We start from the raw sequence: 17,043 nt of genomic DNA on the forward strand, positions 1-17,043 counted from the left end.
AAAAAACACCCGTGATCCGTTTGCAGGATGCTTAAACCATGGTTTAGAGTCAAAAAAATTGTTACTCAGATTATATCCTAATATTTTGAAAGTAGAGAAATTAGTGAATGCTCCATCACATGTTACTCCCCGTATGCATAAACCTGATTGATGAACTAATACAAGGCTCGACTTGATTAATTCTGCTTGAGAGACTACATTTACTTTATTTTGGAAAACATAACCTACTGGTATTTTCCATTTTCCTGTAAGACTCGCCAACATAAATACTAAAGCCATTGTAGCAGCTGTTCCAGGACCTTCAATCTGCAGTTCACCGCCAAAGTTACAATAACCAATAAACTTAAATGTTTTTTATCCCAACAACTTGTTTTTTAATGCACATAGCATCCATGACCAGACTACAATCTCTTTCTTCTTGCTGAGGGATTTTAAAACTTTAAAAAACTCACTAAAAAATCCTGTCTCAGCATTAACAGTAGCTGTCCATTTTCTTATTGCAGTAGGATGAGAAAGTTGGAATATGGTTGATTTAAACATTATTAATTACAATTTGGTTATTTGTTCTTTTTTTTTTTTTTAAATATATATTTAATTTATATACTATTTTTCATAAAACATTTTCCACCAATTTTGTATAACCAATTTAATCATATTGACAACCAGTAAAAAAAAATATGAATATAAATTTAAAAAATAAGAATACAGATTCGCCTTAAATATATTATACATCATGATTCAATATTTTTCAGGGAAACAAAGAATTTATCAAGGAAAATATAAGAAGAATGACTAAAAAGGTGGCTGAAAAAAGTTATGAAAATATTTTCTTACTTTTTATAGTAAATAAATAAGCAATAATGATATTTTTATGAAGATTTTTAAAATGTTATTGTACATTTATTTCCTTCTTATTATGAGGAATTCTATGGAACTGACCGACAAAATGTATATGATTTGGGCAAATAATAATTAAGTGTAAGAGCAAATTTCTTTAATTCTTCACTGTACCTACAGCCAGTAGGCTTTCTTTTTTTGTTTAAAAACTCATTTTTAAAAAGTTCTAGCTGAGCCCCTTCAAATTCATTTTCTAGTAACCTATGAGCATTATCTTCAATTAGTTTCTTTTTTTTTTATTTCTGCCAGCAAATCTTGCATATTATTTTATATTTTGCTATTCAATCTTCTCACTTTTTTCACAAGGCACGTAGAATTTGGCAAACACGCCGATCACCAGCAGTTAAAAAACGATTAAATCAACTAACAAGAACAGTAAAATGGGAACTAGATAATTTAAAATTCTAAAATATTATAATTCATACAAAACCTATGGGTCAAAAATAAACCTAAATAACTCAAGTCTATGGAGAGCTACTAAAAGAATCACTAAACAGTGAGAAAAAATTCCCCCACTAAAAAATGGTATAGTAAAATTCAAAACCAACATTGAAAAATGTGAAATTTTTGCTCAACATTTTGAAAATTGTTTTACAACTGATAAAAACAATACAAATCAAAATGAAATAACAAATCTTGAACAAAGAAACAAAGAAGATCAACCAGTACTCAATTCCATAAGCCCGTGTACCCCTAAGGAACTACAATAAATAATAAATAAATTAGCTAATAAAAAAAGCCCTGGACACGAAATAACAAATAAGATACTTAAAAATCTCACATCAAAATCACTATCATACATGGTTAGTCTCATGAATTCCTGCATGAGGCTAGGTTACTTTCCTGACACATGCAATTATTATCCCAACACATTAACCTGGAAAACTAAATAGTTCACCCCAAAGTTATAGATCTATAAGTCTAATTACAACCTTCTCAAAACTCTTAGAAAGAATTTTGCTGGTTAATTAAACCTGTACTTGGCACATCAATTGGTATTGAGATATTGCCAAATAACCTAAGTTTGGATGTAATAGAAATAATAGGAATTTCTAAGAAAATCGGTACATTAGTAGGACTGACAATATCTGTAACCACAGCATTCTTGGATGTGTTTGGATTACAAATGTGTATAGCTACCAAATCCAGCAAATGTTGACAATGCATTTTAAATTTCAAATAAAATCTTCCAAATTAAAAATAATAGTAAATTAATTAAACAACTTTATAACAGCTCCTAATAGTAAGTAATAAGTATAAGAATAATGAATATTTAATGAACAAAACTGAACAAAAAAATTTAAAACAAATTCAAATTACTATTTAAAAATATAATATAATCTAATTTTTTGGGGGATAGCCGATTTCTGTGATCATTGGTCATCAGTCCCGTTTTTGAAAACACACGTTCAGATGGAACAGATGTTGCTGGAATACACAAATACTTCAGCTGCATATTATACAAATCTGGTAATGTGTGTTTATGCTGTTTCCAAAATTCCAATGGATTTTTTCTACGATCTAAAAGCGGCATATCTAAATATTGACGTATCATCAAAGTGGAAGTTATATTTGGACTCAATGAAGTTTTGACTTGAACGACTTTATTATCAAAATGCTCCCATAGTGATTTAGTTGCATTATTAGTACTATTTGACGAGTGCGCTGTAGATTCAGTTGTATTCATTTCATTTTTCTTTTCAGTATTTTTGCTAATCATCATTTTTAATTCTCCGCTTATCCATTTTTGAGCATTACTAGCATTTTCAAGTAAATCAAATGCAGTTTTTTTGAACCGTGGGTCTAAGAATGTCGCTTTTGCAACAATTTTATTGTTTTCTAAAATGCCCAACCGTCTACTGACTATATCAATCAACATATTTCTAAATATATCCCCAATATCAGTTTTTGTTTTCAATTTTCTTAAATTATGTTGAAGACCTCTAATAAGTGGTATAACCACACTTAATGTTGGGTACTTTTCACCTGATAATAATTCCGCTGTCATTATTTGAAATGGCTTTAAAATATGAGTACTATCCAATATTATCTCCCACTCGGACTCATTTAAATAATTTGGAGCTTGAGGTAGAGTTGATATAGTAGCAGATAGAGGCTCTTTAATACTTAAAAGTCTTTCCATCATAATTAAACTAGAATTCCACATTGTAGGCACATCTTGCTTAACCTTTAATGGGGGTAAATTCATTTTCAATTGAAAATCTTTAAGTTTTTCAGTGGCGTTGCTGCTGTGCTTGAAATGCCCTACTATCGTCCTACATTTTTTTAAAATTTGATTTAAATCAGAGTTTTCATTTATTGCCTCATTTATAGTCAAGTTTAGCGTGTGTGCTACACATGGGTGATGGTTTTTAAGAAGGTGTTCGTTTATTGCATTTTTAATAATTGACCCATTGTCTGATATCACGGTTATTATTTTATTTGCTATATTCCATTCGTTAAAAATATTTGTGAGTGTAGCGGCTATATTTTGACCAGTGTGTCTGTCAGAAACGCTTTTAGTTGCAATTACTGGTGAATATAATTTGTCGTCAAAAATAAAATGGCACGTCACTGTAATATATGATTTATTGGAATCAGATGTCCACATATCTGTCGTTATTGATAAATCATTTACATTTTGAAGAATAGATTTTATTTTAAGGAGTATAACATTATATTCTTGTGGCAATAATTGTGAAGTTAATACTTTTTTACTAGGGATGGAATAAAGTGGTTGCAATTTTTTAGTATACTCAATAAATCCAACGTTTTCTACTAAAGAGAGTGGTTGATAATCAGCGACAATCATTTTAATAAATGATTTATTAATAGTATTAATTTCAGAATCACTAAGTTCATTTATTTTAGTTGAACCAAAGGATTTTAGTTGACGAGGCCGAATTGAAGACGGCTCAGAATATTGCAATGGAATTAAATGTTGAGATGATAAATTAGAAGAAGTTGCTGAAGTTGAGGGACTAAATGTATTTTCGGTAGCCTGGATTAATTGGTTGTCTGGATCATTTTCTATAATAAATTAAAAAAGATACAAAAATTGTGAAATTAATATTTATTATACTTATTATACTTTACTAATTTTTTCTAATACAAATATTAATAATGGTTATTTATCAATTATTAATTATATAATATAAAAGTTCTAAATATAATCATTGATATTAATGAAATGAGCACAGTGGTTGATAAATTACTACTATTTGGGTCTTGTTTTTGACTATTTATAGCATTATAACGAAACTTGCTTTATTTTCCCAAGAAATTGCTTATCGCCGATGATATTTATATTTTTATATAAATAAATAATAAATTTAAAAGTATATTATATTATACTAATTAATATACCAACAGTACTACAGTGCACTAACGTAAGAATTCAGTATAACAATATAAATATATAATATTGAATCGTTTAAATATTTTTACTTAGGTATATGTTTTTTTGTCAATAAAAAAAATATGTTGAATATATTTTTAAATGTATTTTAACGTAAACATACGAGATGTGGAAAGACATTTTATATAAAATATATAAAATGCAGTTACTTAATGTCTCATGTCTCTATGTAATTGTACACCATTTTTCAGATTTAAAATATACTAAATCAATTACCAGATAATAATTGAAAATATTTCAAATTCGATTACTTCTTTATTCATGATGGAAATCATTCAATTACTCGATTATTTTACTCATAATGGAAATTATTTGATTACTTAATTATTTTACTCACAATCGAAATATCTCGATTGCTTTTCATAATTGAGATACGAAAGGTAGGCAAGTTAATGAAAATAATAATTAGCTGTGGCTAGTTAAGTTAATTAAATTAAATTGCCTTCAGTTACAGTTGAAAGTTGACAAAAAAAAAAAAAAAAAAAAATAACCAGATAAGTTAAAAGTTAAGATAGAAAATAAAATTAATTTAACTCAGTTCATTTTTTTTTCAAGTCATAATATTCATGTCATAAATTGCACTATTATTTTGATTTTAACAAACATTTACCAAGACACTTAGCACAATGTAAACATAAAATTTTAAATTATTATTATAGTACATACTAAATTATTACTAGAAACTTATAGGCTACATCTATACATTAAAAAATTTAAATTAACTTAACTGTAAAATAATGATAATTAACTATAAAAAGCTAAGTTGAAACAGTATAAAATTTAACTGAATAAGTTAATAAGTTAAAAACAAAAATAACTAACTTGTAAAATTAACTTTTTAATTTAACTTAAACTTTTTAACAAGTTAATGCCCACCATTGAGAAATACCTATCTCGAATATTCCCATCACTATTTTAAACAAACATATTTTGGATTTTAAGTACCTACCTTCCGCGTAGAATGTGTTTGGCAAATTAACATTACCAAGCCTGAACTGATTAACTTGTTTCAATAAATCTGGTATTACAGGAGTACTTATATATATATTGCCTGTAGATTTATTTACAGCACGAACAACACCTGAAATAAAATAAATTATCATAGTCAGCTTTTGTTTATTATTGAAGACTACAACAACATAAAATCCATACCAAATCCAACACATTCACATACATTTGTATGGTTGTCCACACACAGAGCAATCACATTGGCATTTATTATATCTAAGGATTCATCTTGAGTTAATTCATCAGCGTCTTTTATTTGGACATCAATATTTTGCATGTTAATTCTATACATTAAATGTTATTATTATATATTTATTATCAATGTCTTATAATAATTAATACCTGTAAGGGACAATATCGTTAAAACAAATATCTGTACTTTCCAAACATTTACTGAAGTATGATACTATTACTAATTGTTGTCTAATAGGCTTGTCAACATATCTAAAAGGACATACATGTTATACAATTATAAAAAAAAATTCTCTACCTAATACTTACTGTAAATAAGGTGCCTTCGCAAGTTTATTTTTAACAGTAGACGTAAAATACCAAAGATTATATGACAAAGAAGATTTTGTACTGTTGTTTATAATTTCTGAGTGCAAGTTTAAATCTTGATTGTCATTAAACTTAAGCTGTACTACATCAGATGGTTGAATTTTAGATATAAGATTATGTAAGATTTTGAGTCCTGGTCCTAAAAATAAATAAATAAAAAAAATCATTAAACTATGTTATACTAAATGTTATTGTTAATTTAAGTTTAAATTTTACCTTTAACAAATCCCATGGTGTTTATAAAACATGGCATTTTTTGCAGATCGTTTGTTTTGATATCGTTGACTAATTTTTCAACAATTTCATTGTAAAGCGGTATATTGGTCATAACATCATTGCTTTCAAAAAAATATGATCTAAAACCATAAATTTATTATAATTACTAAATATATACTTAACTTATTATAAGTACAACTCAAATAGTTTTTATTGAAATGTTCATTAAATTATAAAAAAACAATTTAACAATAATTAAGATTACTTTAAGGGCTGCATTAAATGCGTAAAATTTGGTCCAAGCAATGGTTTATCAATAACAAATGCTGATATACAACTAGGTATGGAAAATTCACTTTGTCCAATATCAAAGTCCAATACTAATATTCTGTCCCATTTTATAAGTAATTTATTTATGAAATAACACATCATTGTTGATTTTCCAGAATTTTTGTATCCAGCTAACAAAACTCTAATTGGTTCTATTATCAAAAATTTTTAATTATAAATATACGAGTTGTGAATGGGGTTAAATATTACAACATAAAACTAACCTAATTCAATAGAGCGATTAAGAAGTTCATCACAGAAACATTGCCATTGTTCATCGTTCACAAGTCTTTGATTTGACATTGGAGTTTTGCTCAGATCAAACCAACAACCCAATTTCTCCTCTAGTTCTAGTAAAAGTTTGGGCGGAGTTAATCTTCTTCCGTTTAAGGCAAACATGTTATAATCTAAAAAAATCCATTGAATGATCAATACTGTTAATTAAAATTTTAACTTTCGACATACTGAGAATATATTTGTTTATAAATGTTTTCCATTTGATGGTTTGGCTGCTCTTCTCAAGTATAACAACTGCTTTCTGTCCGTCAGCCGATTTAATAGGAATCAATCCACGTAATCCTATAGAGTACAATACAGTCTTTGGAGTGTCCACGGCCATTGTATAACCCCATATTTCTATCTTTCCTTCCAAAACGCAAACATCGATAGTCCCGATGATGTACAAAACGTCTTCGCCGTTAAACTCAATTACCACTTTTTCTGATGAATTGGATTCATAGAATATCAGCAAAGTATCAGGTAATCGAAATATTTCTTTCATTTCAAATCCTAAATTGTTCTATTTAATAAAAAATAACATGTCATCAAATGTACTAAACCTAACCAATTAATAATTGTAATAAATAATAGATACTTCATTAATAATTATAAAGCACTATGTAGAGATGTATGTTCTCTACATCGTGATTTAAATTATTAAACACAATATAATATCAAAACATATTATATAACTTTCCCGATTTATGCGGCCCCCCTACCAAAACATATATTTTGGTTGTTTCTGGATATTTTAGGTCTTAGATTGTCAAATGTTAATCTGTATAGGACTATAATAGGGGTCTATTAAAAAGAGTATGGGTTTTAATTGAACTAGAGAATAGAGATTTAGAGAATTAAAAATAACCCTACAACCCCGTAGTGAAACGATAATTAGCATTCCTACTCCTAATCTTGAGGAGGAAGGAATCTACTTGATACCTGCACAGACTTTGAATGAATGAATCCTATTCAGCAACACGGTAAACCAAGTCCGTAAAAAACAGATCCTAATAGCCGCAGTCAATTCTACTATACAATCCGTCCAACTCACAGAGGAGCAAATTAAGAGATTGAAATTTGAAAATTTTAGAGAAGTAAAAGTACAAACCATACATAAGACAACGGAAACTGTTGGAACCAAAGGAAGATTAGTTGCCCTTAGAGGTTTACTCAATACTGAATATTTGAATATAGAGGAGCGAGAGTCATTCATATCAACGTGCAAACAGTATTCTGATATCTTTCATTTAGAGGGCGATCCATTAACTTGCACAAATGCTGTTTTTAACGAAGTACACACTCCAGCTACTACCCCAACCAATTAACGAAAGGCCGTACCGTTTACCTCATCGACACAAAGAAGAGATAAACAAACAAATGAAGCAAATTGAAGAGGATAATATAATAGTACCTAGTCGAAGTTCGTGGTATGCGCCTTTATTGGTGGTCCTAAAAAAAGCAGACAAAGACGGTGTCGTTAAATAGAGAGTATGCGTAGATTTCTGGAAACTTAATCAAATATTAGTCGGGAGATGCCTATCCACTGACAAATATAATAGATATTTTGAACTAGCTTGGTAAGTCTAAGTACTATACCACGTTGGACCTGGAACAAGGGTATTACCAACTTAGAACGCACCCGGAACATACCGAAAATACCGCGTTCTCTATAGACAGAGGACACTTCGAATTTCTTCGCGTTACTTTTTGGCTAAAAGATGCGCCTGCAACTTTTCAGCGTTTAATGGATACAGTCTTGGCCGGACTAACAGGATTAAAAGCATTCGTCTATTTAGAAATTATCATTTACGCACTTAGTATAGCAGGCCATTCCGAGAAAATAAAAATAGTATTTGAACATTTAAGAACATTCAATCTAAAGCTGCAACCATCAAAATGGACCTTTATACGCAAAGAAGTTATCTAGGTCATGTTATAACTGACCAAGGGGTTAAAACAAAATCACAGAAAATTAAATGTGTAACAGAATTTCCAATCCCAACCAACGAAAAGGAAGTTAAATCTTTCCTTGGTCTATCGGGATACTATAGACGTTTTGTTCCAGGATATGGACGAATCACGAAGCCATTAACTGCTTTGCAAAATAAAGACGTCATTTTTAAGTGGACAGATCTCTGTCAAGAAGCGTTTAACGAGTCGAAGACAATTTTAACAACAGAACCTTTAATGCAATATCCAAATTTCACCAGAACCTTTAATTTAACATGCGACGCTAGCAATAATGCCATTGGCTGCGTTCTCTTACAAGGCCTAATTGGCGCAGACCCTCCAATAGCGTATGCATCGCGGACACTAAACCATGCTGAATTAAATTACAACACGGCCAAAAAGGAGCTATGTGCGATAGTATGGGGAGTAAAACAATTCCGTCCTTACTTGTTCGGTCAGAAATTTAATATAGTGACAGACCATCGAGCTTTGAATTGGTTATTCAATATCAAAGATCCAGGATCTAGATTGCCTCGTTGGAGGCCGAAGCTTGCCAAATATGAATACGAGATCCATTCCAAACCAGGAGCCAGTAATACCAATGCGGATGCATTGAGTAGAATTAATAGAGTTGTGACCAGATCATCTAAATCACCAAACTCCATAGAATCTCCAGATTGTACAAAACCTTCAACCTCTACAGAACATTCAAGCTCCACAGAACCTTTAAGCAGTTATCAGCAATTTTTAAAAGTAAAAATTGTATTCACTCTAAATGTAGTGGAATCGAAAGGAGACATCTTCGAGACTAATCAAAGCATGGCTTTAGCACACTGCGTCTCTAGCGACCTCAAGATGACTAAGGGACTAAGAGCCTTGGAATTTCGACGAAGATTCGGTGGATTAAATCAACTTAGTCGACTTCTAAGCAGTCCAGACGTATTGTCTTTTCGGTTAAAAGAACGTGAAATATTTTACCTAGTTATAAAACAACATTTTTGGGCAAAAACCCGAACCTGAACATTTATTCCAACGTTTACAGAAACGTCGAACTCTTTGTGAAGAACGAGAAATTAAGATGCCCACTTGTCCACGTTTAGGCACTGGCCTAAATGGACTCCAGTGATAAACCGTCCGTTCTATGTTACAATACATCTTTCGAAGCTTTCAGTTGCTACATACAAGTGCTAGTTCCTGAGACGCTCTCGGAAGAAGAGCAGCAATAATCATCCGTAAATTCCATGAGAATCCGATGGGAGGGCATCAGGGAAACACCCGTACCTACCAACGGATCTCCCAACATCATAATAAGAAGGGAATGCGGAAACAAATAATACATTCGGGAATGCGCCACCTGCCAGGTAAACAAGTCATCCAATCGAACTGCCCGAGAGCCAATGATGCTAACCACCAAGGCATCCAGACTCTTCGAAAAGATATATATGGACGTTGTAGGACCCCTTACGAAATCGTACAATGGAAATGTGTTTATTCTTACCCTACAAGACGGCCTTTCGAAGTTCATGTGGGCAGCTCCGATACCAAATCACGAAGCAAACACAGTTGCAAAGTTTTTTGTGACTCATTTTGTGTGTCTACATGGTCTTCCTCAGAGCCTCGTAACAGACTGTGGCACCGAATTTCTAAGCAAAGTATTCAAGGAACTGTGTCGACTGTTAAAAATCAAGCAGACATCCACCAGTCCTTACCATCCGCAGAGTAAGGGTTCTCTGGAACGGAGTCACCGGACATTAGCAGAATATTTCGCAGTTTCGTCAAAAAAGACCTGCAGAACTAGGACACACATGTTCCATTCGCAATGTTCTGCCATAACTCCACGACACACACTTCCACAAAGTACCAACCATACCAACTAGTATATAGTTATCCAATCACAGTACCAAATTCATTTATAAAAAATACAGAACCTCAATACAATTATAACGATTACTATTTTGAATTAAAAAGGAACATGCAAGAAGCTCAAGTTCAATCAAAAACTCATCTCCATGATTTCAAACAGAAATCCAAAGAACGTTACGATCAGAAAATATCAACTCTAACAATATGTATAGATGACAAAGTACTCATCCAAGGAAAGGCTAGTAAAGGTAAGCTAGCTCCGAAATGGATAGGACCCTATACCGTAATAGAAACTAACCAGGATTCTCCAAATATAACGATATTGAAGAAAAACAGACCAGTCACTTTGCACAGAAATTTATTAAAATCATTCTACGAAGGAAATTTAACGTTCTTGTTAAAATATTTTCAGGATCCTTGCAATTGCTACAGTTAGACATGCAGAACCACAGAGGAAAATTAAATCAGATCATCAAGACAGAACATCAACACCAGATTACGCGAGAACTCCAATCACATAACATCAAGGACTTTACTACGAGCCCCATGGACAAGTTGGTCTATCACATCTCACTTGGGATTTAGTAGTTTACGTAAACCTAAACAAACAATTAGCAGAATACGATGTATTAAAGTCTCACTATCACAATAGAGCACAGTACTGTACAAATCATTCAGAAAACGAAAAATTCTCGAGCATAATATGTAAACCTTTTTTACAACAGATTTCTACAGCAACACTACTATATCTATATGAGATAGAATCTAACTATCAAAATCTGATGATAGCCATTGACTATGATCAACAAACAGCAAAGAAAAGTCGACGTGGATTGGGAAGTGCTGTTAACCAAATTACAAACGTAATTTATGGAATGTGTTCAAGAATTAACATTAACTTTATTGTAGATAATATAATTGAGTTAGGTAAAAACAAATTAAAAAATCTGAATCTTATACACGATAGAACGAGAATCTCAGAAGTGGAGACAACAGAAACTAATCAAATACTGAAAAGTTTAAAAATATATCAGCAGCAAATTGAGGAAAACCTGAAACATCTACAATAGCAAATTGAGAACAACACACAGAACATTGACTTAATATCATTCAAAACAAAATTTCTTGAACAGGCATTCTTGTTTGAGGTAATATTAAATAGATTCGCTTATGACACGCAGAATCTCATGGTGATATTAAATGCAGCTCTCAATGGGAAAGTACATACAAGCGCACTCACAGCACAGACACTTATGAATGAATTGCGAGAAATAAAGATGAATCTACTAATGGGAAGTATTCTTCCAATAGAAATAACCACAGAATATTTGACAGGATTTCTCAGAATCTCGGAAATAACAATTTTTACCCAAAAGAACTATCTAATTTTTGTAACAGAAATCTCACTACTATCTAATAAAAAAATATACCGTTTACTATCCCATACCATTACCTATTTCACATACAGATAGAACAATAGTATTAATAGACACTGAAGTTGAATATCTAGCACTCAACGGTGATAACGAGACATTTTTCACATTAAGTACAGAACAATAAAAAAAATGCAAAACTTTAGGATTAGACAAATTTTGTAAACAAGATTCACTAATTCATCACCGTTTAGGATCTGATTTATGTGAAGTATCCTTACCAACGGCCCCCAACATTTTCCAAAGATTTGCAATTTAAAATTCATTAGTTTAAATACGAACATTTGGTACAAGTTGACGAAAACCAATATATGGTTATACTATACTCAACACAGCACACTAGGTACTACATCATGCTAGTAAGTAGTAGGTGCAAATAATTAATATTATATTGAACCGTCAGCCGTCTCGATACCTACGCAATTACCACCAAAGACGTCTCTTCGGTCAGTCGGATAATAATAATTATAAAATAATTAAAATAATATGAACAATACACGAAAAATGATTTGTTTATGAAATAACAATAAAAAAAAATATTTATACCTACCGATTTTGTCACATCAACAGTAAATGAAATACGACAACTAGGAATGATCTCCAATTGATAAAGTTGACGGCGGCGTCGACGTTCGTTGACCTCGGAGTTGGTAATTGTGGTTACGTATACAAGAAAACCGTATACGTAAATAGTGGGCAAATACGTACGAATAATGTGACGGGTGGTGTATGGCACCTTAAACCCGCAACTGTGGAGTACCAGCTCGGTAAGTACGATGTCACCGAAGAAATATGACAAATGTTGCACGTAAAACACCGATTTGGACGGTACTTACTTACGATAATGGTGTGACGAGCAAGTTATACTCAGCGGTACGGCCTGTACACAGGAAAATAACTAACGCGATCGGCACACAAGCGTCGGGTACGAAAATGACAAGCGGTATTAAAAAGTGCGCTCGCCGTCACGCCCCGATCGATGGCGTCGTGGTTGGAGACGTCGATCGATAACAGCTTTGCGCACATACAATACGCCCAGCGTTAGGGGTAATAGCTGAGCGACGACAATCACGGTACCGCGCGGATGTGTTTGTCGTTACGGCCGCGAAAAAGCTCGAATTAAAACTAGTACTGAGCTTGGCACATCCCTGCTAGAGCTTCGTAAAACGAGGCGTAAATTAAACCGACATTTTCTGAAACATGAAAAATATTTTATACTAGAGATAATAATAAACACCTGTACAGGCTTCAACAGTTAAATATTAGATCCATGATTTAAGATATTATATACTTTATACATTAAACTGTGATTAGACTATCTATACAGTAGGTACACAACTGCGGCTCTAGACATAATTGAAAAGATTCTAAAATAAGAAAAATTACAAAAAAAAAAAAAACTGTTATTCTATGTGGCTATGGCCCAATTGAAAAACATAGCAAACACCTCTAATAACTAATTAATTAATAAATTGTATTTATTTTATAAATAAAGTTTTTTTTTTATAGTGATATTATCTTAAACCGTTAAACCCCGTACATATTACAATTTTTAACGGGTTATTATATTTATTTGGTTTAAAGTTGTATATCATAATGTATTATCTAATCAACTATAACTCTAACATTAAAAAATAAACTATTGACAAAGTATTAACATTTAAAGTTTAGGTCTGGAAGCTTCATCTACCATTATCAAAGACTGTGACAAAAAAAAAAAAGTTGTAATTTTTTTCAAGTTTAATTTATATTTAATGACTAAAATAGATATAATTTCAAATATTTTGTTTATTCATTAAGTACCCATATTAATATTATTTATTGCCTACTTTATTCGTTTTTAACAAACTGTATACCTACTACCTAGGTGTTTTAAACCAGATATCATAAATAATATAAGAATCAAAAAAAATAATATACAAATAAAGCAATATGTACCTATTCATTATAAAGTATTATATAAGCCATTACTAGGACTGGGATTTTAACGCCCTCAAAAATCTCAAAAAATGCCATTAAAAAAAAAAAATGTAAAAATGACTTGAAAAACTCAAAACAAGCACAATAAAAATGCATTTAAATCACCTATATTACTATAGCTTCAAAATTATAAAAAATTTTTTATATTTTTATGGTATTGTTACTATAGTATTTGTTACTTGTTTAGTTCTAGATGTACTAATTGGTTACTAATTCATTCAGTAATAGGTACTTATTGAGTTCTAGCTATATGATGAAATTGTTATATCGACGATAACTTGTAGTGCTATGTACCTAACCTGTACTTAACTTATTATTAGTACCTTCAGCAGTTTTCCGAAAGTCACTTGTTAATCGCAACAATTTTCGTTAATTTTATGAACAAATTGTGAAAAATGCTCTAAAAATAAAGAAAATGCACTAACATTGTCAAAAAGTGCAAAAAAATAATAATTAGTATCACCCAAAACACATTTTAAACTCTTACGGGCCAACATTTCAAAATACCAACAAAAAAATGCCTTTGCATCAAAATTCTAGCTCTAACCATACCTATTAGGTACCTATCAATAAATAATACTAAACAACAAAACATATTTAAAAACATTATCACTGAACTAAGAATTCAAATTAGTTGAATAATCAATCATTCAAACATATTAACAACTTTAAATAATTCTATTGATAAATTAATGATATTGAGAAGTTATTATTTTTACTTACTTATTAGTTATTATTTATTTAGTTTATTTATTAGGTTTAAATGTAATATAATATATTTAATGATAATTATAATTATTACTAACACTAATATACAAATTTATACAAGTTAGGTTAAGTATTAGCGCATACTCTTTCCTTTTAATTCATCATAATAATAATTGTTGTTGTTTATTATGTTTATAATGTATTGAACATTAAAAAAATATGGAACCATATAACTTTAATTAATTCATTTTAATTTTTAACTTAACATGGCATTTATCAAAATAATATGTACATATGTGTATGCTGTAATCAGTATATCATATAAAAACTATATTTGTTATAGATACAATTTTAAATAAATAATATACTAATTTTTTTATTGAGATTTTTATAGATGTATTAACCTATTGGTGTCTATTAATAGTTTTTGTTAGATGAGTAAAATGGCCAATTTATGTAACAGAACTTACAGAACTCAAATATATTTCTAATTTTATTACATTATCACTAATACAATTTTGAACTTTCTTGATCTCCACGAATATAATTTAATATATTATGTATTATTAGAATATAATATTCATAATAAAATATATACGCCAATTTTAATGCCCTTAAGTAACCTCTCCTTAAGCGTGCTTATTCCTATATATGAAGTACATAACTACTATTTTTGTATTAGGTAATACTAATAGATAAACCTAAACAGATAATGTTATATTTAGGCACCTATATTATGTTTAACATAATATATACCTACATTTTTAGAATAAAAAAATTGTATTTGAATTTTTGTAATTTAAATAATAAAATTATAATATGCATAATTTATAAGAATTTACAAAAACAGATAATTAAAAGTTCCTAAAAATCAAGTTAAAATTCAGAAAATGTATAACCATGTATACTTGGCAACTCGCCCACTAAATAATATACCTATACAAACATTTTTTTTTTTAGTTTTGATATTATAATAACACTATTTTATTTTTTTCAAAAAAGATTAGACAGTTATTTTCAAGACATGATATGTAGATCATTAATAAGAAAGCTAAGGTGGTTTTTCAATCATAAGAATAACTAATTATTAATTTATTATTATACTACAATGTTGGTTCTTAGATTTCATAATTAATATAATTATTTCAGATGTGGAACATGAACAATAACTGTTTATGCAATTTTTGTACTTCCAAAGCCAAATGTCCTCAGCAGCAACAGTCTTGGCTTGAAGAGAAAAACAAAAGGCCAAATTTTCTCAAAGTTACAAACCACAGCATAGTTGAGTGGCCAACGTCTTGAGTAGATTTAATAACTTTCTCAATATTCAGTTTACATAATATAAATAGATTAAAATATTAATATTGTAATTTATGATGAGACTGTTATGTGTGTCTTAAAGTTGGCCATAAGGCCAGTGCATGCTGGTGGCGCCCAGATGGTCAGTTGATATTATTTTTTGTTAATTTTATGACTAATTAGGTCTTTTAGTAATTATTAATTAATCTATGTTTCAGCTGCCTTCGCCAGCATGTTCGAGACATGCTTCCGCGCCGCAGCATGAGCAAGATAGGTCCCCCCCAAAATGGAAGATCATTATCTCCCTAAAGGGAAGAGATATGAGGTCTTACCGAAGGCACAGTATGAGATCCTCCCGAGGAGAAAATTTTTAAAATGAAACAATGATACCTCAAACAGTTCCGGGTACGTAAATACATAAAACTATGTCCACTTCAACAAGAAAATGATACAAATAATATTTTTTTTATCCATATTATTGATGTCTTTTGTTTAGAAAATATTATAATTTTTATTACAAATTTTGGCTACTAACAGAAAAAATAATGAATTTATAATTAATAAGCTGTGGCAGCTTGTGCTACAATATGAAGAAGAATGTGAACTATTAAAAATTTTTTAATTTCTCTAATAAATAAATTATTTATTATAAACTCAATGGATAAATGTCCTTAAACAAAATGTATTGGTAGGAAAAGAAAAAAAAGTATAACAGACTATAGAGTAAAAACAAAAAAAAATATGTTAAATAGATTAGGTTATCAAAACATTAATAACAATTACAATAAAAATAAAATACTTTTTTGTTTTTACATCTACTGTATATTATAATGCATACTATTAGAACTTATTGATAAACTGCACATAGATAAATTATATACACATGCAAATGTGTTATACGTTTTAAATAAAAATATAATTTTATGTATCTAAAAATTTAAATATATCAACAATTAAGTCACCAAACTGAAAAACCAAAAATTAATATTAATATATACACAATAATAAAATAAATAAGGTATAGGAGTACAACTAATCTCCACCTCCAATCACCTGCTGTGTGTAAACCAACTAAACCATAATAATTAAGAAAATTATGAA

The 17,043-nt window shown here is 30.2% G+C and overlaps 1 protein-coding gene across 4 annotated transcripts in view; it reads right to left on the bottom strand.

Annotated features, from left to right (window-relative positions):
* Positions 1–621: 621 nt before the first annotated feature.
* The window catches only part of LOC114128519 (zinc finger BED domain-containing protein 4-like), a 31,635-nt gene continuing 15,213 nt past the window's right edge, over positions 622–17,043 (bottom strand). For 3 of the 4 annotated variants that reach the window (XM_050204133.1, XM_050204132.1, XM_050204130.1), the window contains 10 exons: positions 12,506–13,148; positions 6,896–7,229; positions 6,655–6,837; positions 6,366–6,582; positions 6,101–6,240; positions 5,825–6,023; positions 5,666–5,767; positions 5,468–5,607; positions 5,265–5,396; positions 622–3,927 (listed from right to left, as the gene is read on the bottom strand). In XM_050204133.1, the coding sequence (XP_050060090.1) occupies positions 2,198–3,927; positions 5,265–5,396; positions 5,468–5,607; positions 5,666–5,767; positions 5,825–6,023; positions 6,101–6,240; positions 6,366–6,582; positions 6,655–6,837; positions 6,896–7,211 (3,159 nt within the window). In that variant the 5' untranslated portion in view covers positions 7,212–7,229; positions 12,506–13,148 and the 3' untranslated portion in view covers positions 622–2,197. The remainder of the gene's footprint in view (positions 3,928–5,264; positions 5,397–5,467; positions 5,608–5,665; positions 5,768–5,824; positions 6,024–6,100; positions 6,241–6,365; positions 6,583–6,654; positions 6,838–6,895; positions 7,230–12,505; positions 13,149–17,043) is intronic. The other variant, XM_050204131.1, reaches the window with a different exon arrangement.

The sequence above is a fragment of the Aphis gossypii genome, chromosome 3 (genome assembly GCF_020184175.1).
Source record: "Aphis gossypii isolate Hap1 chromosome 3, ASM2018417v2, whole genome shotgun sequence".
In the NCBI taxonomy this organism is placed as follows: Eukaryota; Metazoa; Arthropoda; class Insecta; order Hemiptera; family Aphididae; genus Aphis; species Aphis gossypii.